The sequence below is a fragment of the Megascapheus bottae genome, chromosome 19 (genome assembly GCF_031878675.1).
Source record: "Megascapheus bottae isolate mThoBot1 chromosome 19, mThoBot2.hap1, whole genome shotgun sequence".
NCBI lineage: Eukaryota > Metazoa > Chordata > Mammalia > Rodentia > Geomyidae > Megascapheus > Megascapheus bottae.
Window position 1 is genome coordinate 44,555,496 of NC_143527.1, and position 26,917 is coordinate 44,582,412.

The following is a 26,917-nucleotide window of genomic DNA, read 5'->3' on the forward strand; positions in this document are numbered from 1 at the left end:
GGCTATAAAACTCTACCAGCTTCTCAGGGCTGCAGCCTGTCTATCTTATCAAGCATCTAAATCAAAGAGTCTGGCCAAGCTGTTGCCTCTACTGGCTGGCAATATTTACTTGGCACAAAATTCAATGCTAACAGAGGATTTAAAAAACAAAAACAAAACCAAAAAACTTTCTCCAAGCATGTTCTCAGAAAAAAGTCCTGCGGATGAAATTACAAGCAAAACCAAAAATCAGCCAGCTAACTGAAAGTGAGGTTGTCTAGAATTTGAAGAAAGGAAAGGAATATAGACATCACAATGCCTCTCTCACTAGCCCAGACTTCCTTCATGTTGCATGTTGGCTTTGCTAGAGCTCCAATGATGAAACATCTGGATTGCATTTATTTTTTTGCTAACAAGCAGTGAAATAAATAGACTGACACAATACAAAACCAATTAGGGGCAAAGAGACTTTGACCTAAACGTGGCTCAGGAATGCATGTGTCTGTAACAGTACTCTAAGGGATGATTAGCCCCTGATAAGCAGTAACTGGTGAGAATAACTTCACTTTGGGTCTCTAATTATACTAATAAGCAACCAGACTGAAATCTTTTCTTTTCTTTTTTTTTTTTTTTTGGTTGGTTGTGGGACTTGAACTCTGGGTCTGGGCTCTGTCCCTGAGCTCTTCAACTCAGGCTAGTGCTCTACCACTTCAGCCACAGAGCCATTTCCAGTACTCTGGTAATTAATTGGAGATAAGAGTCTCATGGACTTTTGTGCCCAGGCTGGCTTTGGTCTGAGATCCTCAGATCTCAACCTCCTGAGTAGCTGGGGTTTACAGGTGTGAGCCTGTGGAGCCAAGCTGAAATCATTTTTGCCCTTGCAGTTAGGACAGATCACTGAGCACCAGAGTGGCTCACGCCTGTAATCTTAGCTACTCAGGAGGCTGTGATCTGAGGATCTCAGTTTGAAGTCAGGGGAGGAAAGTCTGGGAGACTTATCTTCAATTGTCCACCAACAAGCCAGAAATGAAGCTATCAAGCTAAGAGACATCACCCAGGCCCAGAGTTCAAACCCCAGTACTAGGGGAAAAAAGAATTAGGATAGATTTGTTTGGAAGTATATCTAAGAACCAAATATATAGAAAACTGAAACAAAAGCAGATTTAACATAGAAGGCATGACTCTTAAGGAGTCTCTGGGAATTAACACGCTTTCTAAAAGAACTTGTGCCAGAACTGAGCCAACTCCTTTCTCAGGGAAGTCACAAGTCCTAACGTGCCCTGATTACTGTCACTGGTAAGGCCTTTGTACCCTGTTCCAGATCTGCTTTCAAAAGAGAACTCACCATATTTTGCTGCTGTCAGTGCCTCTACTCAAGCACATGCTTTGAAGAAAGCCTAGCCCATGGCTAGGTGTGGGTAGGGTAAAGTCCCTGGCTTATTCTGTCCTGTGCAGGAGTCCTTGGTGGGAACAAATTGTCAGGTCTGCATTGTGGGCTGAGCCCCTTCCATTTTCTTTTTTTTTTTTTGGAGGGGGGAGAAATGTCATTCTCCAATCCCTCTCTCCCTCTACCTCTGTTTATACTCAAATGTGACAAAGATGTACTAAGTGAATTGCCGATGTGACACTTTTTTACTTTTTTTTTTTTAGTCCTGAGAAAAACAACTCCTGGATTTATTATTCAATGCCCTTTGTCAGGAGTGATTCAAGGACAGATAATAGCGCCTCACTTTGTGTACCTACCAGGAGATGCGCTAGAATATTTTTATTGGAAATTTGTGAAGAAAGCTCCATTTTTTCAATGACTCTTTCTTGTCTTGTTCCATAGATTTCCACTATCTGAAGGAAGGTGGAAGGCAGAGTGAATGGATTCACAGGCTTGGGCGATGGGCTGGGTTATATACATGGGCACTAACATTTCCATAAATGGAATTGGATTTTATAACTGCTGACTATTTCAGAGGTTACAGTATTGCTAAAAATTCTTCAAGAACTTTAAAAGGAGAAGCAGAAGAGCAGCTGGTAATGGAAATCAGGGCGCCTATGCTCTTGGCTGAGTGATTTCTATGACCAAGATGAAAACAATACACTGATGTGGTTAACCCCAGTGACGGGCGATGGACTACGTAAATAAAGACAGAAGAGTTCTGCAATGCTGAGTGGACATGTTGTTTCATTACTATAGGTTTAGAATTTACTGTTTTGCCTATTAATTTAGAAGCATCAGGGTTAGGTACAAAAGAGTCACTAGGTTGAACCAAGTGACTCTGTCACTTATTTGACTCTTCAAATAACTAAGGACAATGACAGACTAGATTTCTGTTGCTCCTTTACCGGCTCTAACCAGCTTAGATCTCTAACTAGGAATAGAGAAAAAGTTGGGTACCTTGACTTTGGCAGTGCATCCTGAAAGTCGAAAAATTCCTTCAGATTCCAGACCTGATTCTTCAACTTTCTCAAAAAACTAGAAAACAATGATACATTACAAATTAAGTATTTATACATAACTGTAAACATCTGAAATTCAAACAATAATGATAGTAACTGACAGATTGCCTAGCATATACATGCCTGGTACTTGGTAAATATTCACAACCTCCTAGAAGGTCAACATTATCTTCCAATTTGCCAATGAGCAGATCTCTACTATGGCTATTCAACAGATTTCCCCAAAGATCCATCCCATAACACAGAAAATAATGCCAACTCGAGTGTGAACCCTTAACCACTTATAATTTGCTGCCATTTAACCATTTTAAGATCAGATTATTTCATATCTTTCTCAACAATGAACAGTAAGAAATGAATCTAAAACTATCCTCCTTTGTTACTACCACCCTGGCTAAGCATGTGTTGGAGTCAGGCACTGGTAGCTCATGCCTATAATCCTGGCTACCAAGAAGGCTGAGATCAGAGAATCACTACGGAAAACCAGCACAAGAGAGAAATCTGAGAGGCTCTTATCTCCAATTAGCCAGCAAAGCATGGCTCAAATGGTAGAGCACCCAGTTGTAAGTGTTGAGTCAAGCTCCAGTTCCTCTACATTACAGCAGCAGCAACAACAACAAAAAAGAGGAAGGAAAGAAAGACAGTGAAAGGAGAGCCTGTAGGAATTCTGGAAATGTGACCAAAATTTATAGAAGCTAATTACTCTGAGTTCTTGTGATGGTGCCTGTGTAACACACATCGGACCCAGTGTTCAATTCTTTACACATATGTGCTCACTTAATCTTGGCAATCATGAAGTACTATTCTTCTCCCCATCTACTGCTGAGGAGTTAAAGGCACCGAGAGGGTAAGTAACCTGTCCAAGTTGACATGGCGACAGGGATTCCTTCATCTCTGCTCTGTGACATTTGGGATGAAGGCAATTCTCTAGGCATGGAGGGAAATACTTAGAAAGTGGAAACACAAGCATGAAGCCTTTCCCACATGAAGGTGAGAGTACTAATCTCATTGTCTTCAATGAAATCAGTGGTAATACAACTAATATGGACAATTACTGTCGTGACAGAAATCTATATTTAATCTGGCATTCACTGAGCATCTTCTGTTTAAGTACCTTTACAGAGTTCTGAGCTTGGCTTTGTAGGGGCATGATATTATAATGTGTCAAAATTTTTAGATATGGTTTAAAATTTAACAGTTTGTGGTTAAGAGCTTGGGAATGTATTTTCTTTTTAATGACCTAAAATATATTAACTTTTTGTTTTTGCCTGTAAGTAATTAGCAAAGCAGATTATGATTACAATGTATCTAGATCAGGGTATTGCTCCCTTCACCATTGTCACCTCCCTTCAATTGGGCCCTCCCCTCACTTTTCTTAATTTTGTAGTATGAACCATGAAATTTTAATTGTGCCACTGGATGTCAGTGTTGAATAAAGGCTGTCTATAAAACAAACTTAGAAATAAGTCATCCACTTGGCAATGATATTCACAGACCAAGTCACATCAGATAGTTGAAATGTCATTTATAAAGCTTCTTTTCACTGAAATTATTGTGTTGGTCTAATTTTATTCCATCTGCCCAATCACAAACTGATTTTTAGACTTTCTTAACCACTGGAACATCCATAAAATGATCACAAATACACACATAAAAAAATCAGCTTATGGCGGGGATGTGGCCAGGAGGGATCTCTATTACACTGTTGGTGGGAGTGCAAACTCGTTCAACCACTATGGAAAGCAGTATGGCAGTGCCTCAAAAGACTAAACATATAGAGTTCCCCTATGACCCAGCAATTCCACTACTTGGCATTTATCCAATCATCCAGAAACAAGGGCATACTAAATCCACTAGCACAACGATGTTCACTGTAGCACTATTTACCAAAGCAAAGATATGGAACCAACCCAGATGTCCCTCAGTTGATGAGTGGATCAACAAGATGTGGTATTTATACACAATGGAATTCTATGCTGCTGGCAGAAAGAACAACATCGCCCCATTTGTAAGGAAATGGAAAGACTTAGAAAAAAGTCATATTAAGTGAAGTAAGCCAGACTCAAAGGAACATAGGCTCAATGGTTTCCTTCATTTGTCATAATCAGTAGAAACGTTGGGCTCTCCTAGCAGAGATTTACAGTTGAACAAAACCTAGATACATAAGGCCATAGTATGACGCTAAATGAAAGGACCTCCAGGATATAGAAACAAAAGCTAAATAATGAGCGATTGTTGTCCTTAATGTACTATGTTATCTCTCATCTCTTCTGCTGTTCCTTGGTTATCTCATATTGTTATAGTATTTCACCCTGTTATCTGATATATTGTATATATGTTTATTTGGTTATTTGAAATTGCATAGGGAAGGGGGGAAAACAAGATGAGGGGCGGGGGTGGGAGGAGGGAAATGGGGCCAAGACATGAGAAAGGGTGTCAATGTTTATGAAGTAATGCACCTTCTATCTGGTGAATATTATGTAACCCTTCTATTAATTACAATTAAAAAAACATATGAAAAAAAATCAGCTTATTCTGGGCCCAGAGGCTCAAGCCTATAATCCTAGCTACTCAGGAGGCTGAGATCTGAGGATCAAGGTTCAAAGCCAGCCTGGGCACAGAAGAACCTGAGACTCTTATCTCCAATTAAAAAATGGGAAGTGAGGCTTGGCTCAAGGGTAGGGAGGTAGCCTTGAGTTGAAGAGTTCAGGGGCAATGCCCAGGCCCAGAGTTCAAGCCCCATGACCCACTCATAATAATAATAATAATAATAATAATGATGATGATGATGATGATGATGATTATAAGCTTATGGTATCTTTTAGCTCACACTTGGATGATCTGCAAACACACTGTTAATAATTCATGGTCATCTTTATCCAGACAAAATAGTCATGTACGAAGACACACAGACATACACATGCACAAATAGTATCTGAACAGATAATGGACAAAACAAAACTGAAAAAAGCTGTGAAATAGAATCTGTAGGTACGTCAATGATGGGCACAATGTAACAAGCTCAAAACATCTTCAGCCAGCCTGCGAGGGTGAGCACATGGCATGTTCCCGGGTTTCATGTGTTGGAAACTGAGGTGGTAGAGCCTAGTAGGAAATCATCACAGGGCCTTTCCCCACTCTGTGGCTTCCTGTCTGGTGTGCTGGCCTCACTCTCTCACAGCAGTGTCCCAAGGTAATACATCCCAGAAGCCTTTCACTAGAGCAGCACTAACCTTCGAGATGCCTGTGCTCTGACATTCTGTTACAGTAATGAAAGCTGGCTTAGTTCCAAAGCCAAATCATCTATGAGGTCATTTTGAGGATGCATTGAAGAACCCTGAAAATCAGGAGGAGGTAACCTAGAAGGGTTTCAGTGTCCTGAAACCTGAAGGAAATCTCACAAGTAGGTTTAGAAAGATACAAGTGGCAGAGGGAATGTGTATTTGTTCCTTGGTCATTTGCAGTCTACTCACTTTTTGTAGTACAAAGGGGACTTTCACTCCTGGATCTTTCTTTCGATCATTTTCCAGGAGAGCTGTCAGTGGAACACCGAAAATCCCATTGTCTTCATTATAAAATAGGCAAGGGAGAGGGAAAAGGGAATTAGAAAAGCACTCATGCGAGTGTGTCACAACACAACCAGAAGGATCCGTCTTAGTTACCTCGCCCTTTGACTTTCTCTGTTTTGCTTCTTTTTAGCTGAATTCTGAAGGCATCAAAAAAGGCAGTTAACTCAATCAGAGACAGATGGCGGATTTTCTTCATGTCTTCTGCAGACAGGTCTCCTGCTTCAGTTAACCCAAATCTAGTTTTCTGTACAAAAAATTTCTGTAATGAAGAGTGATGATAGTTATTTCTTCTGGCAAAAAATAAAACCCCCAAACATTATTAGACCTTCATTCAAATGCTACTTGGATATTTGAAATGTGTGAAAAACATGATCTTTGCAAAAAAAAAAAAGTCTCCTAGGTACATGAGAATATGTTTTGTATAAAATTTGCAGCTCTCTGTCATGCTAATTAGAAGTAAACTAATAGTTCAGTCTGAATGGTACAATACTGTGGCAGAAACTGCCTTCCTGTCAGGGTCAACCTGGGTGGTCAAACAGCATAGATGCAAAGCCTCATATGGAATGTGCATGGCTTGGACACTTAATCTGTACTGTGTACAGAACATGCATTCAAGACCACACACGTAGGTATATTTCAGGAAAGCCTGGAATAGACTTTCATGAGGAGGGCCAATCTTATACTTCGAAAGACACTTACTTAATAGTCTCCTGATCAAGACTGGTAATACATGTTTGCTGAGATGGCAGTTATTCTACATTAAATATCAAAGCCAGGTCTTGGCAAGATGGTTTACACTTGTAACTCTAGTTACAGAAGCAGAGACAGGAGGATCACTGTTTAAGGCCAGCCAGGAGAGAAAGACAGCAAACCCCTATCATTTTATGGTGAGGCAACCTCAGTTACTAGCGAGATGCAGATATGAAGACTATCAGCTTAGGCTAGCTCCAGGAAGGAGTGCATGGCCCTAGAATAAAAAAAGGGGCTGGGAACATGGCTTAAATGGCAAGTGCCAGCTTGGTAAGTATAAGGCATTGAGTTCTAGCCCCAGCACGAAAAATCAAATCAAATGTAGGTGATTCTAAATTCTTACAAGTGCAAAATTCACAGAGAAGGCAAATAATCTTATCCTTTTGATGACAATGAAACTGCTATATTCTCCATTTTCATGCTGAGAAACAAAATACACCCCCCCAATACTTCATTCATCTAGAAATATGAAGCTTAAGCAATAAGCAAGAGAAAGTTTAATATACTATCTGTTGGTATATATTTCTCTCTCAGAAACCTTGGTATTAAAAAATGTACTAAAGCAGAACAATGTATAATTTTAGGTTCCAGGCTGGAGATGGAGCTCAGGGGTATAGGGCTGGTAAACAGAGGCTCTGGGTTCCATTCCCAACAGCACAGAATAAAAGAAGATGGTTTCCAGAGGGCTCTGTGACTTGGAGTTCCCATGAGATTATTGCTATCTACTCATTTCTTCATTACCATTTCTTCACTGGAACTCATACATATTTAAAAGTGAATCAATTAAGCTGTAGGATATAGTTTAGGTCATACCTTAGGCTGTTACATACTTAGTTCTGTGACCTTCTTCATGAGACCATGGCCCTCCATGCAAGTTATATTAATAACAGCAGGGTAAACAATGGGACGAATCAATGTGGTAAACTCTTTTACCAGTTCTTCATTACAGGCTGACTGTGCTTGGGTGAACCAAGCCTTAGTGGGACACAGGTCAGATAAGGAACTGGAAGCCAGCATCCTCTTGGAATGGCTCTATGCAGGGATTCCCATAGATTCCATCCCCTCGCCAGAACACAGCCTGTGATAAGGAGACTGCTTAGAGACTACACAGGTTTTGGAGATAGGCACACTCAGGATTGATCCTGTGGGGCTCAGCTATGTTTCCTGGCTTCCTCAAATCTGTTTTCCTATCTGTATGATGGAGTAGTCATAAGGCTCCACCTTACAAGAAAGGCTTGTGCAGCGTCAAGTTCCTAGAAGGCATTCAGTGAGCACCCCAGAGCTTACCATCTTCTTCCTCCCCTTTGTCCCCATGGTCCTGCTGCCTGGTTGAAAAAGCCTGCTTTTGTCCTTTTGGCTCTGGCCTGTCCCTGTGCCCTGTTCTTTCTGCTGCCACATCTGATCAGCAGACTGACTGCAGAATGGGCTCTTTACACATTGCGTTCGTTTAATGAACAGTAATCAGATCCATGCAGCATAGTTCTACATTAGACTTTCAGGATATAACATCCTAAATATATATATTGAGGCCTTCTTTCCAGGATGAAAAGTACAGAATTATTTACAAAAGATGGAATTATTATTTACTCATCGTGCAATAATTCATTTTCTGCTGCTTCTTTTCTTTTCTTTTTTTTATCCTGGGGCTTGAACTTGAAGCTCAGGCCTCACATATGCAAGACAGGTACTCTATCCCTTCAGGCATCTGTCTAGTTCTTTTGTGCTTCATTTATTGGGGGGGGACAGGATCTCATGTATTTGCCCAAGCAAGTCTCAGACCGTGACTCTCCTACCTATGTCTCTTATGAAACTGGGATGACAGACACACTGGGATGAGATGAGTTTTCACTAACTACCTTATCTGGGCTGGCCTCATCTAATGATCTTTTCATTCACTACCTCCTAAGAAGCTATAGTTTATCACAGTTATGGAGTCAGAACCCATGCCTGCTTATTTGTAATATTATAAATTCTTGATTTCATTTTTCCTGAGTTCAGTGTCCTATGTGCTGTCCCTTCTTGTTATTATGACAAGACTCTCTGTAGTTGCCCCTTCTGTTATATGATTTTTCAGGATACAATATGTAGAGCTATGGTCTTCAGTGAGTTAAGAGGTTATGAAGTATAACAAAAATCACAATACAGGTGACCACCCCATTTCCTCTGAGGTGTAGTGTGGATCTGAAATGGTCTCCAAAGGCCCTGTTGTAGTCTCCATCACCAAGGGATGGAACTATTGGATAAGGTAGAGCTTTTAAGAGGTAGAGTTAGGGGAAGGCAAATCCTTGAAAGGGATATTATGACTCTGAATACTTCCTGTTTCCTCTTCCTTCATTTCCTGGATACCATGAGGTGAGCAGCTTGGTCTTTCTTTGTGCCTGCCACAGGCCCAAAAGAAATGAGTCAACTTACCAGGAAGGTAAACCTTCAGAGCTATGGGTCAAAATAAAACTTTTCCTCATTTTCTGTTGATTTTTCTCTGGTATTTGTCACAGCAATGGGAAACTAACTATCTGTAAAATAATATTCATTACTTATTCTCAACCTGTACCGGGAGTTGCTAGGTACAGTCAGGCAAGCCGTGCACAGAATAACAAATAAAGTCCCATTTTCCCTTCCTCTATGGTGGCCTGCAGCCCTGAAGCCCAGTGTTTACACAGAGATTAAAAGAAAATTCTTCTCGGGGATATTAGAGAAGTCACAGCAAATTACTGGTTGGACCTAGGGAAGTTTGTACTTACAGTTAAAGCACATTCTTCCTTCTTAATCTCAGACTTATTACACTTATTTCTTTTTGGAGCATTGGCAATCATTTCTGAATAAGATATTTCAAAGGACAGCTCTTCAGCCTCTGCTGGAATGTTCTTTTCTAGATAGCCACCATCTTAAAAAGCATAAGAAATTGCAAGCGTACGTCATTTAGTCAATAACATTTACTATAAAATGAGCACTAAGTATTTGCAAGGCAACCTACACACATATTAGAATGATCAAAATATCAGATTTCCCTTAAGTTCAGTTTGCAATCAACAATGCACTATGATCACAGTTTTCGTCATTATCTAAGCAAACATACAAATTACATGATTTTTAAAGATTATTGATTTTTATGTTTTATGAAAGTTGCTGAAGATTATTTAGCAGAAATTCCTAAAGCATGATATTTTTATATATTGATATTAAGTTATATGGAAGTAATTCCACTTTATTTATTAGAGACCCAGAAGCTTGAAGCCAAAGAAAGGTTGTGTTCAAATTTCTGTCTACTTTTGCTCCCTAGTTTTGTTTTGTTTTTCCAAAACTATGGAATATTTCCTTGGAATATATGGACTATTTCCTTGTATGGGGGCCAAAATCCCGGGCTCCATAACAAACTTTATTAATTTAACTTCCATGGTTTATATGTGCAGGTTCAAAGATGGACTCTGTTTTACAAGGAGAGTAAATGTCAGGCTGGGAATTTGGCGTAATGGTAGAGTGCTTGCCTAGCATGTATGAAGACCCACGTTCAATTCCTCAGTTCCACATACAAAGAAAAAGCCAGAAGTGGTACTGTGGCTCAAGTGGTAGAGTGCTAGCCTTGAGAAAGGCCAAGGACAGTGCTCAAGCCACAGGACTGGCAAAAAAATAAAAAAATAAAAGAGAGTGAATGAAACTGGATGGCATCATAAAAACACATCCTGAAGGGGTTTGCTTCCTTCAAGGATTTGAGGAAGTGGCTCAGCATGCACCAGAGTAGTAATTTAGGAGCTGGAAATGGCCATTTCTGATCTCCCTGCAAATATTGTGCAGATCCATGCGACTATGGAAGAGGCCTCAAGTCAGATATGACCCTAGTAATAAGCTTCTACATGATATGGCGAGAGAGAAGAAAATATGCCAACCATTCCATCGGGCTAAATTTGTTTACTATGCCAGAAGTGGTCTTTGGAGGTACAAAGGAGGGAAAAAAAAGAACATTGGAAACAATAGAATCATGATGAGGAGAAAAATCCTACTTACATGTTGCTTTTCAAAAACTCCATACTGGGAGGAGAGAAGATAGGAAGAAGTTGATTGATGGCCACTACAGAACAGACAAGAGCAAGAAGCTCTGAGGCACTATCAACAACTATGAATTGTAGACTGCAAAAAGCCAGGACAGGGGCCGGGAGTCTGGCCTAGTGTTAGAGTGCTTGCCCAGCATGCACAAAGACCCAGGTTCGACTCCTCGGCACCACATGTATATAGAAAAAGCCAGAAATGGTGCTATGGCTCAAAAGTGGTGGAGTTCTAGCCTTGAGAAAGCTTAAGAACAGCACTCCCACCCTGAGATCAAGATCTAGGACTGGCAAAAAAAAAAAAAAAAAAAAAAGCCAGGACGAAGGAAGATAATGTTTTGTGCCAAAAGGAATTTGGAAAATATTCAGGAGCTTGAAGAGTTTGATCCGATGAAACTTTACACAATGTTTGCATGCACCTAGACACTCCCACATCCTATGGCACCCCATTAATATGTACAAATCTGTTTTGTGTACTAGTTTAAAACTAGGGGCATTAAAAATAAATAATATAGCTGAGCACTGATGTCACACACCTGTAATCTGAGCTAGTTAGGGAGGCTGAGATTTAAGGATTAAGGTTCAAAGCCAACCCAAGCTGGAAAGTCTGTGAGATTCTATCTCTAATTAACCACTGAAGAGCTAGAAGTAGAGCTATGGCTCAAGTGGTAGATGATTAGCTTTGAGCAAAAAAAAATTCAGGTACACAGGCCTTGAGTTAGAGTCCTGGAAATACATAAATTAAAAAAAATCACTGTTAATTATACCAGGTGCTAGAGTCAAAGTAAGGTCTAGTTAAGCTCGATGGAGTCAAGTTACTCACTGTGTAGCTCATTTGAAACTGACTGCCCAGGCTTTTCGGATCCATTGGAATGAAGTGGGATAGCAGGAATAGCCTTGAGTCTAGACTGCCAAGCAAAATTAGACAAATACAGAACATGTTACCATAAATACAAACTGCCTCAATTCAATCTGATTTCTTTTCCTCAAGTGAACACAAATTCTTTCATAACTTTGTTCTTGACTGCATTGGTTTCTTTTTGGTATCATTTCACCTTCTTAGCTCTTGCATGTTTGCTGATTATACCTTTGCTAAGACTTAGAAATACAAGCTTGATTGTTCTATGGTTTGACAGTTTCAATATGATTTATTAATCTTGTTATGTTTTGTCCTAATATTATATTGGCATACTATTATCACTGCAAAATACAGAGCTAGTGAACAAAAAAATAAGTACCATTTCTAGTTCTAATTCAGTTTCCATTCTTAAATAATTTAGCATTTCCTGCATTGAAATCCTGCAGCTCTATGAGAAGTTGAGTCTCATGTACTTGTAGAGTGTTCAGTGGGTTATTGTTCACATCTGGAAGGGCACCAGTTAAAAACTTACCTAGAAATTCTTTAAATAATTTTACATGTAAATTCTATATAATTTATTTTGGGAAAGAGGGTGATATAGGGTTTCCAAATGTTGCTCGTGCTGGCCTTGAATTCATTATTCTCCTATCTCAAGACTCCCGAGTGCAGAGTTAACAGGCATGTATATTTTAATGTGGAAGTTATTATCTGTGAATATGAGTGACTATGAAAATTTGCTATTCCATCAAAACTTTTATTCATTATTCACCCATAAAATATCTATTCTTTCCCCTATGAGCATAATGTTGCTTTCTAATCTCATATTTATTTAGCAATAACTGAATACCTGCTTCATAAAAGCTTTTATCATGTGCTACAAAATGTGAAGAGAGTCTCAAATTCTGTGCCTCAGGTTCTTTTTTTTAAAATTTCTGTGTTATTTTAAAGCAAATGATATACTGTGGAAACAGCACACAAATGGATAGTCAATGACTAAAACACAGATGCCAGTATACTGGACTTGGCAGAAGAAAAGACAATATTTCTAGACCTTTTATTGTCATTTCTGATGGAGTTCAGGATTACCCACTGCTATAGTTTGGATCTCGAACTTCCCACAAAGATACATATGTTGGTCCTCTTAGCACTGTTACGAAGTGCTGGAATCTTTAAGAAGAGGGGCAAGCCATATATCATTAAAGTGTGTCCATTGCACAATGAGGATGTTGGGTTGTTGTGCTTTGGTAAATGGCTTCTTCTACCACACACTAACACCAGAGTGTGCTGATTCACTAGAGGCCCCAAAGCAATAGGGCCAACTCACTCAATCTTCAGAAGTGTGAGCCCAAATAAACCTTTTCTCTTTGTCACCTGACTAACACAGGATTTTATTAGAGTAATGGAAATCTGATAAACATTTCCAAATATTAAAATTCTTAAAAAGGTGTAGACAAGTTTTTGATGGTTTCCTCAAGTTGTTCAACAAAGAAATGCTTTGTCAGACTCTGAAATAAAAACTCACCAATGGGAAAGAAGGTGCCTTTGAAAACTGAGAGGCTTATTTTATTTATAATGTAAAGTTGGAGACTTGGGATGCTTTCAGCTACTGAATGTCAATTGCTTAATCTTCAAAGTAGGAAAGTGTCCATCTGCTCAATTGGTTTAACTGGCCTCTAGTTATCCGGTTGTACTCAATGAGTATCTGTTCTTTGTAAGATAAATTACTTTGGGACAGAGATTTCAGACATAATCCCTCTTCTTGAGCTACTTACAAGGAGAACAGAATAACTTTCATGGAACATTATTAAAAGACAAGCAAAGCACTGTTAAGAGCTTATTTCTCTGTTATGAGCTGCATTATTGGAAAATGATGGGAAAGTTACAAAAAGCCATCCGGAAGATTTTTACAGATAATGCGAACTTGAGTTGGACCTTGAGATCAATAAGAGGTGCTTACAAAGGCAGAGGAGACAGGCAAAAACATTCTGACCAGAAATGGAATATAAATTTCACTAATGGGCACAGCTGAATGGATATAAAGAAGCACAGATAGATAAATGTTTTAGTAGCTGAGTCATAGTATCACAAAAATTGAAAAAAAGCAAAGGTCAGCCTATAATTATGGAATTGGCTGAAAGTCACACAGGGACACTAAAATTTAGAACCATAAGTGATTTTTTTTAAAGGAGTCTCTCCTGTTGAAGTAGGAAGTCACCTGGTGAAAGTAAAGAAGGAAGAACAGCCTGTTCACAAATAGCCCTTGACATTTTTGTTGTTGGTGGTGGTGGGGCTTGAACTCTGGGCCTGGGCACTGTCCCTGAGCTCTTCAGCTCAAGGTTACCATCCTACCCCTTGAGCCACAGCCCCACTTCCCATTTTCCAGTGCTTAACTGGAGATAAGAATCACACATTCTTTAGTGCCCAGGGTGGCTTGGAACTACAATCCTCAGATCTCAGCCTCCTGAGTAGCTAGGATTACAGGAGTGAGCCCTTGACTTTTGACGTAGATTGAGACAAGATATGTACAGATGCCCTTTAACATCCTGTAAATACCCAAACCCAGAGATGATCAAATTCTTTCTATAAAATGGTGATGTATTCTCCTGTCCTAAGTACCATGGCCAAGATCCCTGTAGCCTGGATTGTACTTCACTGAATTACTGGAAACGTAAGCCACCCTGGGCTCCCAATGGTTCCTTGTAAACAAGAATCATCAGACTCATACTGTAGTAACATCATAGCAAGATGTTCTACAACACTTTTAGTTACAACTAAATGCAGCTAAGCATATCCTGTAAGATTTCTAATAAAAGATTATCTGAGTAACTATCCAAAACAAGTCAAGCTGAAGAGTAGTCCAAGTGAGACATTGTTCACACCCACTACTGCTTAATTTATGTGATGTTGGCATCCAGTTTGTTGGTAGAGAAATAAAAACAAAAAGGAAATGAACATTTCTGGACAGCTCCATCTGTAACTACCTAGAGCTTCCTCATGAGATCATTTTCTTTCTCACCTTCCAACTTTCAAGAATCTATTTGTAAATGGTATGTGCTTCATAATGACACATTGAATGAGTGAATGAGCCAATGAAGTGGAAAATGAGCATCAAAGAACAGGGAAATAGAATCATAGCTAGCATCAGCTTTTTATTTTTGTGGGGGGGTTTGAATTTAGGGCCTTGAGCTTGCTAGGTAGATGTTCTACAACTTGAAACATACTCTAAGCCTTGCAGTAATCTTATCAGAAACAAAACTGTGGTCACAGAATGCTATGGAAAAACTAAAATTCCATAACTTGCTGACCATCCTCTTTGACAACCAAATTATTCTACCAGCCTGTGTGAACTTCTCATTGTCATATCCTCATGGTTAGACTATAGAAGATACAGAGGTTGTTAAAGTTAGCTAGATGCAAATAAGGGATCCCACTATGTCCCACTATGCCTTTGTGTAAGAGTCTTAGAAAACCACTGGATCTGTAAGCAGCACTTTTTTGTATTCCAGTCTTTGAGACTGAACTGAGGGCGTGGGCACTATCCCTGAACACTTTTTTGCCGAAGATTAGCTCTCTACCGCTAGAGCCACAACTCCATTGTTTGTTTGGTAATGGCTAATTGGAGATAAGAAGTCTCATGGACTTTTCTGCCAGGATGGGGGTGGGACTGGGATCCTCAGACCTCGCCTCCCGAGTAGCTAGGATTATCAGGTATGAGCAAGCCACTGGTGCCACGCAACAACGCTTTTAGATCTGTGGGGAGAATGGGTTGAGCTATCAGCTGAGAGATCTCTACCATGGCTACTTAAGTAAAGACAGGGAGATGATAATGATGATGATGATGATGATGATGATGATGATGATGATGACGACGATGATGACTTGTTGTATGAAGGAATTGGCTGTAACAAAGGAGAGGAGTAGAAATATTCTACTATTTTAGTTCCATGATAAGATACTTGGGTCCTAGAAATGAGCAGGGTGAAACAGGATTGTAGACACAGTTAGGGCTTATGTTTACTGGTGACTCTTGGGTATTTGGGAGCCACCAGCTGAGACAAGAAATAAAGGATCCTAGGCAAGTCTTTGAGTAGGAGTCCCTGTTACTTGGAGATGTAACAGTTGGGGAAGCTGGATGGAATGTCAATCCTTATTCTAGGACTTATCAAAGTTTGTGAATTTAATGCATTAATAAGTGGTAGATTTGAGATGATCCCTAAAATAGAGACATTCTTACTCAGGGTCATTCCAATTCATTGTCTTAAATAGCAAAAGAGCAACTAGACTTAAAGTCATGGGGTCAGACACAACGTGTATGCCTCTGTCTATATAAACTATACCCTACAAAGTTCCTGATGGTAATACATGCTCACTGTGCTAAAGCTCAAAAATCTGAACAAATTTCTTAACCAAATGTCTAAAAACATAGCAGAAAAGTTAGTATGTAGGAGACTAACAGTGACACCTCAGTGAGCAGTAGGGATGGCTAGGCAAGGTGGTATGCATGTAAATGCCAGCAACCCTGTTTCCCAAAGTCAACAGTAATGGCAAAACTCCTGCTCCATGGTATTTCCCTGCACCAGCTCCATGTGGGCATCTGATGTGGTAGCCACTGTCTCCCATCCATTTCCACCAAAGAACCTCCCGGTCTTATCACAGGCTCAGAGACACTGAGTTGGGAATCTCAGTGGCACAAATTGTGGCAGATGGCAAGAATTTTGACAAAGAAAAGTACACATTCTGTTACTCAAAGCTGTGTGGGGATTTATACAAAGACAAGACATTTACATAGGAGAGTCCTGAGAAAGAAGGCAATCGTGGAGAGCCTTCAAACTAAGGAGGAAAAAAAAATGTTTTTTCAGTTCATCTTGTGGATCAAGGGACTTGTGAGTTGAGGTGGTGAAGGGAAGATGGTCCTTCAAGCCTCTGATATTTTTCTCTTAGAACTCTGCCATGAGGAGTAAAGTTAACAAATTCCTTCACACTTGGTACAGGTAAACAACACCCTTTGATTTCTGGATATTCCTGAGTTTGTGGATGGTAATAGCTGTGCGGGCTTTGCTTCCCTGGTTCAAATTTGGCTCTTTGTCCTCAAGAAGTCAATTTATCTCATCTTCTTACCTCAGTTGCCGACATGCAATGACTTACACTGGAGTCATTTCTGGGTTCTACGAGACTCCTATCTTCATCTGGGGACCCGTCCAACAGGGCAGTACTATTGAGAGAAGCACCATCTGGCTAAATGGAAAAATAAAAGTACCATTCTTATTTCAGCAAAGGCTTCTAAAGTATTTGTGCACACTCACTGGCATACTGAGACAGATGTAGTGGTGTGTCAAGTTACGACTGCCTGGCATGCACTACTCCAGAGCTATTCGTGCAGCACTGCTGTGAGTCACTCATATGCCAGGCCCTCCCACTGGCCCTCCACTGAAGTTAAGATCTGAATATTCTTTTCTTTACTGAAGGAATGTTATTGCAAAACTGAATATATGTGGTACTAAACAAAACCATAGAATATGTTGTCTTTTAAAAAACTGTCATAATTCGCTTCATTTGACTATAAATTCTCAATTTTCTATAAATAGCATAATACTCCTTTAGAAAATAAGCAAACATTATAAAGTAACAAATAAAATAAAAACTACCATAGGAAATTCAAATCAAGACAAAAACTAGCCATCATCTGTCTTCTCACATCGCAAGGAAAAAACACAAACAAAAACCAACAACAACAAAAACGAAAACAGGACTGTGAACTTGCTATGCAGAAATTGTCCTCCCTTGCTTTATTTATTGCTCAGATAAAGTCTTGTATATAATGGAATCAGCCTTAGACCACAATCCTGCTAGTTACAGCTTCCTTTGTAGTTGGATTAAAAGCATGTATATCATCCACCACGCTTGGCTCAAAATATCTTTATTTTTTTATTTGAAGAATTTATTAACATTAATTTTACATCATATATATCTTTATTTTTATTTATTTATTTATTTTTGGTCAGTCATGGGGCTTGAACTCTGGGCCTGGGCGCTGTCCCTGAGCGCTTCAGCTCAAGGCTACCACACTCTCTCTGCTCCTTGAGCCACAACACTACTTCCACTAAAATATTTTTTAAGAAATAGATTTTAAGCAGTATTGGAAATCAGCAAAGAATCGCATATCAGACCAGTGAATAGTTATTTCTAGAATGCAATCTGGTTAAAAAGGACTAAGTGCTTTTGTGTGGGAGGGATTTCTAGCACCAGCAAGTGTCCAAGGGAGAGAGTTACAATGAAAGACATGGAAGGATGAACAGAAAAGGAAGCCAGCATTGCATGAGAGTGACAGCTCTTCATCTCTCACCGGTTTTGACTCTGGGGAGAATGCATTACTGTCTTACTCACCTCTTGCACACACCTTAGAGTTAAGCACAATCTGCTAATGTTGTCCTTTCAGAAAACTAAATCTACTTAGTTGCAGAGGAGACACACAATGACTTTCTATACATGAATTGGAAACTCAGTAGAGTCCAGCTTCAGAGCCCAAAGGAGGACCTGAGGAGCCATGTCTGCCTCTTGTAAGAATGCTGAAATCTGCCTCATAGACACCAACTATGTTTCCTTGGTGGGTCCTTTGGGTAGACATACCTTGCCCCTTTGTCTAACAGATGCTAGTATACAGGAAGCTGGGTGTGGTGCTACTGGGAACTCTGACTCTTCAGGACCACATACTCTGGGCCTAAAACTCTCAGTTCACTGGAGGTCCAATCTAAGGACACTGGATGCCACCAGGGGGCAGGGAGGGGGAGAGACAGCAGTTACTAGTCAGATGGTATACACCTCAGGTCTATAACATGTATGGGTATGTCACTTATGGCTCTACATCTCCAAATATAACATGTCTCCACATGAAAGATTTAGATTTGGAAAGTTAATGGGAAACACAAAATATTTACGTATCTTAGCTGATATTGGAAATATCAAAGATAATATTTACATGATAGTGAGTTATTTGTCCATGTGGGTTCACGCACAAGACCCAAACTTTAGCGGACAAAGTTCTCTGAACGGGATAGACATGAAGATCTCTTCTTGTTGTTCTTATTTCTGCCTGTTTTTGGTTTTGTTTTTTTTTTTGGTATGACAGGGTTTAGTTATTTTTGATCTGCTTATGAAATTATGCCTTGTTAAAGTTTTGAATGGTGAGTTTTGAGCCTGAGGCTGTGTGTGATGGTTGGTGTTTGGTAACAATCTGAATTAGGTGGCACCTGTAACTCAAGAGAAATGATACACACTTGTTACACATCTCGCATGTTCATAGCAGCGTTGCTTTGTAACACCTCCAAGTTGAAAGCCATCTAAATGTCCCTCACTATGTGTATAACTATGTCAGTCAACGTATATTTTACAATGTAGTATTCTTAGTTATACCAAGGCTAGATTACAAGCAACAAATAGTAAATAATGAAATAACGATTATGAATGAAAGAAGACAAGACAGAAGAAAATACCTTATAATTCCATGTATAAGGAAAGTAAAAATTATTTATGGGTTAGAAATCCTAGCATGGCTCTTACTTCAAAGGGAGGAGACTTTCTTAAAAAAAAAAAAAAAAGAGGGAGGAGACCTTGTAAAAAAAGGCCTAAGGGATATTTTCTGAGATAATAGCATTGTTCTATGTTTTGATAATTATTTAAGTGGACATATTTGTTAAAACTAATTAAATAGCATACTTAAAGTATATACATTATTGATTTCTTGTCAATTATGCCAAATTTTAAAATAAAACTTAAAAAATCACTCTGTTCTTAGCTGCATGTCAGTGACTCACATCTGTAATCCTAGCTAGTCAGAGGCTGTGATCTGAGGATTGCAGTTTAAAGTCAGCTTGGGCAAGACAGTCCATGAGACTGTTTGTCTATAAGAGAAAAAAAATGGCATAACAAAAGTGATCATATTTCCAGTTAATCACCAAAACACCAGAAGTAGAGCTGTGATTCAAATAGTAGGGTATCAGCCTTGAGGGAAAAAGCTAAGGGACAGCACCCAACAACTGAGTTCAAAACTCAGGACTGGCACAAATCAGAGAGAAAGAAGAGGGGGAGAGAAACACAGAGAGAGAGTGAGAGATAGAGAAAGAGAGACAGTTGTTAGGAAGTAAGACTATATTGGGTGAAATTTTGCAAAAATAATGAGGCAATAATGATAAAGGAAAAAATCATGCTACTTTACAACAAGAAGTTGAAAAATTCTGGCACACAGAGCACACAGTATAATTTGAGAGAAGATTTTGGAAATATTGAAAGCTGAATTGAGTAAAGCTACAACCATCTAATATATGCCTTAGATGTTTGGGATGCAAGAAATGGGAAGAAAATTAACTGAGAACACAACAGAAGAAAATGTCTAGCAGCTGAAGGAAAAAAAAGTTTTAAGTTGGAAAGGATTTAAACTTCATAAAATGATAAATATTGCTCAGAGGGTGAGCAGAAGATTACTTGTAGGAGATTATTTTTAGAGGAAAGAGAGTTAAGCAACACAAGTAAGAAAAATGTCCCCCCCCCCCATCATGTGCTCTATATTGGAAATTCTACTGCGTAGAAGGTTTTGAACTAAAAAAAAACAAAACACAAACAAACAAAAAACAGTTGCATAGCACATGTATTGATCAAATGTATCAGTGTGGTACATGAAGTTTCCTAATTGGTGTATTAGGACTGGTGGAAAGTTTAAATCTACATACTAACCTTAGTGAAAAAGGAAAAAAAAATAGCCCTTTTTCATATTGCCATTATACTGTTTTGCAAACCAGCTTTCATTTGTCTATAATCACTTCTTTAGTTTGTGATTAAAACAAACTCCCACTTGTTTAAGTAAGGCTCCTTAGATTTTCTTTTATAGGAGGCAAACACAGATGTGACTGATGATTCTCAGCATATGGTGTCATTGTATTTTGCTGTGAATTATGAATCAATAGCTAGTGTAAGTATTCGATTTCCATGTAAGACACTGGAAATAAACTAGATTGATTACTTTGCTTTCTCAGTAAACTAACATCTCCACTGAATATGTTATGTGTGTTGACTTAACATAAGGACATGCCTTCTTTTACTATATGAGAAGTGATTTATAGACCAGTTTTCCAATGATTGCAGATTAGATGGTAAATATACAGTAAATCCCCACATTTAATGGTATTTGTATCAGAGATTCACCATCACACATAATGAAGTTACTTACTCACTAACCACAAAATAAGCATTTAGGGTATTATACAGACTTCATTTTAACCAGTTTACTAAAATAGAGCTGACATATGGTTGTATATATAATTAAACTGCAATATTTAATCTGACCTCCATTTCCCTGTATATTTTAACTATAATATTAAAAATATATAGCACCCAATTTGATGAATTTTGATGAGTTGTGACAAAACCTATGTATCATTACCACCATTGAGATAAAGAGCAGTGAGGAAAATGAGTTCCATGTCTTTTCCTCCTGCCCTTTTGAATTTCACTGCCCTTCCTTTTTTGGGATACCCAGAAGACTGGTAATCACCCATCTATCCATCACTCTACATGAGTTCACATGTTCTATAATTTTCTATGAATATTTTGAGTCTGGCTCATTTCATCTGGTATAACTGAGATCCAACTGTGTTTTATCAATAATATTCATTACTTTTTATCGTGAAATAGAATTCCATGATGTGGACATACCAGTACATGTGGATACATTTACCCACACAGGGATGTTAGTGTTGTTTTCAATTTGGGTGTATTACAAGTAATGTTGCTAATAACATTTTTAAACAGTCTTTGCATGGATATATGGATTTTGTTTTAGTAGAATGGCTCAGATTTCACTGGAAGTGTATCTTTCCTATTTTTAGCAGCTGTCAAATTCCCTTTCAGAGCAGAGGGGTCATTTAACATTTCCATTGTACAAAAGTTCAAGTTTCTGCATATCTGTGGCACTTGACATGGTCAGTCTTGGTCATTTTAGTCATTCCATAGGGTCTTGGAAGGATCCCAAGCTGGCTTTATTTACAATTCAGTAATTATTATATTTTCATGGGAGTATGTGCCATCCATGTGTCTTAGTATCGGATTTATTCAAATCTCTTCCTATTTTAAAAGTAAGAAAAGATGGAACAATTTTGACAGTGGAAAAGTTAGGATATGATCAAAAGAGAGAAGAAAAGAGGGAGAGAGAGGGAGGGAGGAAGAGAAAGAATTTGTTTTTAAAATACAACTCAGGTCAGGTGTTTTGGCTCATACCTGTCATTGTAGCTACTCAGGGTGCTCAGGGTAGATAGCAATTGACAGGATATCAGTTCAAAGCTAGCCCAGGTAAACAATTACAAAAATCTAACCCATCCCAATTAGTAAGTGGAGTGTCATGATGTACACCTGCTATCTCAGATACAAGAAACGTGGTCTAGTCTGATATAAGAAATAAAATTAAGGACCTATCCCCCCCCCAAAAAAAAATCAAAAAGAGCTGACAGAATGGTTGACATAGTAAAGTGCCTGCTTAGCAAACGGAAGGTCCTGAGTTCACACCCTAATCCCACCACAGAACAGCAACAACAAAAATATTTGTGTGGTAAATTCAAAGAACTGATGGATAAAAACAGCAGGGAGAGACTATAAGAGTTGTGTGTGTGTGTGTGTGTGTGTGTGTGTGTGTGTGTATTTTAATATGAAAAAAGGTTTTACATTATTTTTATAAACAGAAGTATAATCTAGGATAAAACAGGAAGGAATCCAGTTTGCCAAGCCTAACTAAATACTAAAATTATTGCCACGGCAAATCCCACAAATGGTGGTCAGAAAGAGGCTGTTGAAATCATTCCGTTCCAAACTCTAACTCTCCATCAAAACAGTTCTGAGAACAAAAGAAAATACAGACAATGCAGTTGCATTTATGAGCTTTCTGGAAATGATGTAACAGAATTGTTGTCTCCAAATGGTGAAAGAAAATGGCTGTGTGTAAAAGTAAAAGGATCTTCCCACGACCAGAGTGGGAAAGAGTACATATATTAGAATCTGCCATTTTTCTTTTTCTCTCTGGGAAGAAGTTAGGAAAAAGACTTTACAAAACAGAAAGATAACAATGGAAAATAAATTAATTCTACTGCGGGGGGGGGGGTGTTACATCTTAGAAAAGACAGCAAGTTAAAACAGATGTGAGAGGAAGTTCCAGGTAAGACATATTGCTGTTGCAATAGAGGCGGGACTGCTACCCTCAATTTGCCTGGCCCTGCTTCCTCTGTGCAAGTAGGGAGCAGGGGAATGAGTATGGAAAGGGAGAGGAACTGGACACCTGGTCAGTATAAGGTCACCTACACTACAGGATAAATGGAACAGCTGTTCCACAAGGTAAGCTTGAGGCTAAATGGCACTAATAACTCCCAAGCGTGCTTTTATACTAGCATCATTTAGTTGTACAGGGAGATTTCACTTTGAGATGTTCATGTATGTTTGTAAAATACTTTAATCAGACTTCTTTCCATCATTTTCCCTCCTAAGAAAATTTGTTAATTGAAAAAGCAAAAGAATATTAAAGCCACACACCAGTGGCTCATGCCTATAATCCTAGCTACTCAGGAGGCTGAGATCAGAGATCACAGTTCAAAGCCAGAAAATGAAAGTGGCACTGTGGCTCAAGTGGTAGAATGACAGCTTTGGGAGGAAGAGCTCAGAGACAGTGCCCAGGCCCAGAGTTCATGCCCCATGACCGACAGAAAAAAATAAAAAGAGAAAAAAGCAAAAAATTAGATCTTACAAAAGAGAAACATAATCTTTGAGATACTAGGTATATACTGTTTCTCTAGAATATGTAATTATGTTGGTGCTTATCCATTAAACTTGGACCCATTTACTGCTGAATCCTTTTCTTACAAGTTGATCAAGGTAGACAGATACATTCACAGGTGTGGTTGTCCAACCACTTTAACTGCTGGAAGAAATGGTTTCTTTTTGCAATCCCTCCTCCAGTTTATTCTCTTTGCAGAACTTACCGTAGAACCTCTTGTTTGGGGAAGGTCTGGTAGCTCTTTTTCTTCCTCGGTGCCATCCAACTGAGTGGCATGGTTGTCACAAGAGTTATCTGGCTAATGGAAGAAATAAGAGGCTCCTAAGAGATTGCTTTTACTTTGAGTCCAGAAAGAATGAAAATATAACATTCAATATTTCCAAAAAGAGAGTCTTAGAATCATTGAGCTGGGCTTTTACAACAAAGACTATCGGTGATACATATTTTTATGCAGGTCTAGCATTGCAAATGTGACTGTATATGCTTTTATGCACAACTAAGCTGTGAATGTGTGTGTGTGTGTGTGTGTGTATACAGCTGTGTGGAAATTCACACAGCTAATGGCCACCTACATTGATAGCAATACTTACTAATATATCCATAATCATTGATCCTCAAAAATGGCATGCACCATAAATGAACTGGTCTCAGAAGCAGACACTTCTAGCTGTCAGCAAAAACCTCCTTTTCTTTGCCTCTTAAGACAGACAAATATCATGGTTTTTGCTCCAAGATGCTCTGTCTTACAAAAAAGATCAAGTGTGATCCTGTGAAGGTCGTATCTAATGAGACCAAAGGGGAATTCTACTTGGTAAAGAGCCCAGGAAGTTTCAAGTTTTCTTGCCAAAGTAGATGGGGCCACAACAATGCTTCTTCCAAGAACATGGACCACACAACCTACTAGTGCCTGCGGTGTCAGACATGCAATAATGTCCAATACTTACCCATATGCCAAGGGGAACAGAAAGGCAAGATGAGAAAGTTGGTTGAACCACATAAGCTGCCAAACTGCCTTGCTCTTCCTTGAGCTTCCTACTTTATAAAACTAAATCTCCAGTTTTCTGAAGACACAACTTGCTGGTAAAAGCATGTTTTTTTTGTTGTTTGTTTGTTTTTTGTGGGTCATGGGGCTTGAACTCAGCCTGGGTGGTATCCCTGAGCTCTTCAGCTCAAGGCTACTAGTACCCTTGAGCCAAGCCCCACTTCCTAAAAAGCATGTTTTTGCAACAGACTATATGAATGTTTTTTTTAATATTTCTGAGCCCATAATAAGAACAGTCAGTTTTCTTTTTGATTAGGAAATTGAAAGTACATTGTATTAATGACTTCATTAATACACAGTACATAGCAGAACATTTTCATTCTCATTCACAGAATATGCAAAAACTGTTCATAGATTCTGACTATGATGAACTGTACCTCAGGTGATGTGCATAAGCTCTAAAATTGAGCAGTTATCATAAAGGTATTCCCCCCAAATAATGTGCATATATCATATGCCATGGTTGAAACAGCTTTTGAAAAATTAAGCATATTGGGCATTACTAAAGTCATATGCTGTTATGTAGAACCTTAGAAACTATTATATTCAGCTTATTTCTCTATATTATCTATGTATACATTCTGTACATGTTCCTTAAAATGTATATATTATGTTAATATGAAAACACATATCTGTTTTGAAGTGAAAAGGATGCTCAAGAGGTAGTACAAACAAACTCAAGGAAGGACAGGAAGCAAGTTTTGTTGTTGTTATTGTTTGTAAAAACAGATTCAGAACAGCATCAGAGCACAGTGTTCTATTGACAGATCAGAGTTTGTGAGAACTTACTAGAAATACATTTGGTAACTATAGTGCCATTCAGGTTAAGAATAACATATGAAAGCACTGATGGCAAGGAAAGAAGCGATCCATAAAAAACAACAAATAAGCTCACAGCTCAAAGCATATAGGGAAACTGGCAGGATAATTTATTGTTGAAGTGTTTTCTCAACTGTGGGACCAGACAGACCATCTGCTGGCCACCATGATTTTGAACAGCAGGGAGTAGATGTGTGTGGGCCCAAGAGAGGCACTCAGTCAGGTCAGCTACCTTCGTTGGGCAGATGTCCAGTTTTGTGGTCTAGGCTGGGGACCACAAAACTTCAGCCATGTGTGGGATGGAAACAATTGAGGTCATTGGTCCTTCCTTGGAACCAAAGGTATGTGCTTGTGCTTTGGTCAGTGAGAATCCCAGACAGCACAGCACATGCAGCAGCAGTACAAGAGAGTCTGTACTTAGGAACAGATGAATGCTGCAGTCTTGGAACTGGGTTTGTTGTATTGATTGTGAATCCTTTATGAAAGGGTGAATTTGTTCTTTCCCCCTCTCTCCTCTTCCTTTTCCTCCCTTCTCTCTTCTCTTTCCTTTCCTCTCTTCTCCCCTTTCCCCTTCTATCTTCTCCCATGGTATGTTGCATCATGGAAGCCCTCACCAGATGCTGGTCCAGTCCCTCAATTTTGAACACCCTAGATTCCAGAAGTATAAGAAATAAATCTCTCTTCTTTATACAATTCCCATCTGTGGCTTTCTCTTATAGCAATACAAAATAGACTAAGTGCATGCACTCGTGCATGCGAGCCATAAACGAACTGACTTTCACACACTGTGCAAATATGAGACTTTCAGGGGACCCAAAGTCAGTCTTTCCATTTTCTTTGGGAGAAATGATGGCATGCCAACACAGCAGCAATATATTTTAAAACATTCGCTAATTAATTCTACCCATTAACAAGTATAATTCAATTGTGCAACAAAATGTTAAAAAAAAGAAATGTAGTGATATACGTTCAAGCAAAAACACAAATTGAGGAGAAAGATGGGGGAATAGAAAGCCTATAATAATTTAGTAATTTCAGAGAAATTGAGAGATTACTGTAACTACATATCAGAAAATATAACCAAGAGAAGAGAAATCAGTGAAATGGAAAAGTATGACTGTATAAATTTAAAAAATCAGTAAGGGGGCCCTGGGAGTTTGGCCTAGTGGTAGAGTGCTTGCCTAGCATGCATGAAGACCAGGGTTTGATTCCATAGAAAAAAAAAAGCCAGAAGTGATGCTGAGGCTCAAGTGGTAGAGTTCTAGCCTTGAGAAAGTCCGAGGACAGTGCTCAGGCTCGGACCTCAAGCCCAGGACTGGCAAAAAAAAAATCAGTAAGGGCAAATTAGAACCACTCATGATAAAAATTAGAATTGAAGGTCTAGCAAATGATACAGACTAGACAAGAAGAAAAAAATCAGCACAAGTAAGAAACTATATAAGAAATAAGAAAGAAATTCAAACAATGAAAGACACTGTTTAATAATAAAGCAAATAAACTAGGCTCTGATGGCTCCTACAGGCTAAGATTGGGGATGAAGTTTCCAGGAGTCTAGGCAGAAAATTCACTAGATTCTATCTCAAAGGAAGAATAGTCTGAATGTGG

The 26,917-nt window shown here is 38.9% G+C and overlaps 1 protein-coding gene across 2 annotated transcripts in view; it reads right to left on the reverse strand.

Annotated features, from left to right (window-relative positions):
* The window catches only part of Arhgap28 (Rho GTPase activating protein 28), an 82,874-nt gene that overhangs the window by 23,095 nt on the left and 32,862 nt on the right, over positions 1 to 26,917 (reverse strand). For both annotated transcript variants that reach the window (XM_090353481.1, XM_090353482.1), the window contains 7 exons: positions 23,657 to 23,749; positions 16,764 to 16,880; positions 11,610 to 11,694; positions 9,488 to 9,630; positions 6,090 to 6,255; positions 5,901 to 5,992; positions 2,366 to 2,443 (listed from right to left, as the gene is read on the reverse strand). In XM_090353481.1, the coding sequence (XP_090209607.1) occupies positions 2,366 to 2,443; positions 5,901 to 5,992; positions 6,090 to 6,255; positions 9,488 to 9,630; positions 11,610 to 11,694; positions 16,764 to 16,880; positions 23,657 to 23,749 (774 nt within the window). The remainder of the gene's footprint in view (positions 1 to 2,365; positions 2,444 to 5,900; positions 5,993 to 6,089; positions 6,256 to 9,487; positions 9,631 to 11,609; positions 11,695 to 16,763; positions 16,881 to 23,656; positions 23,750 to 26,917) is intronic.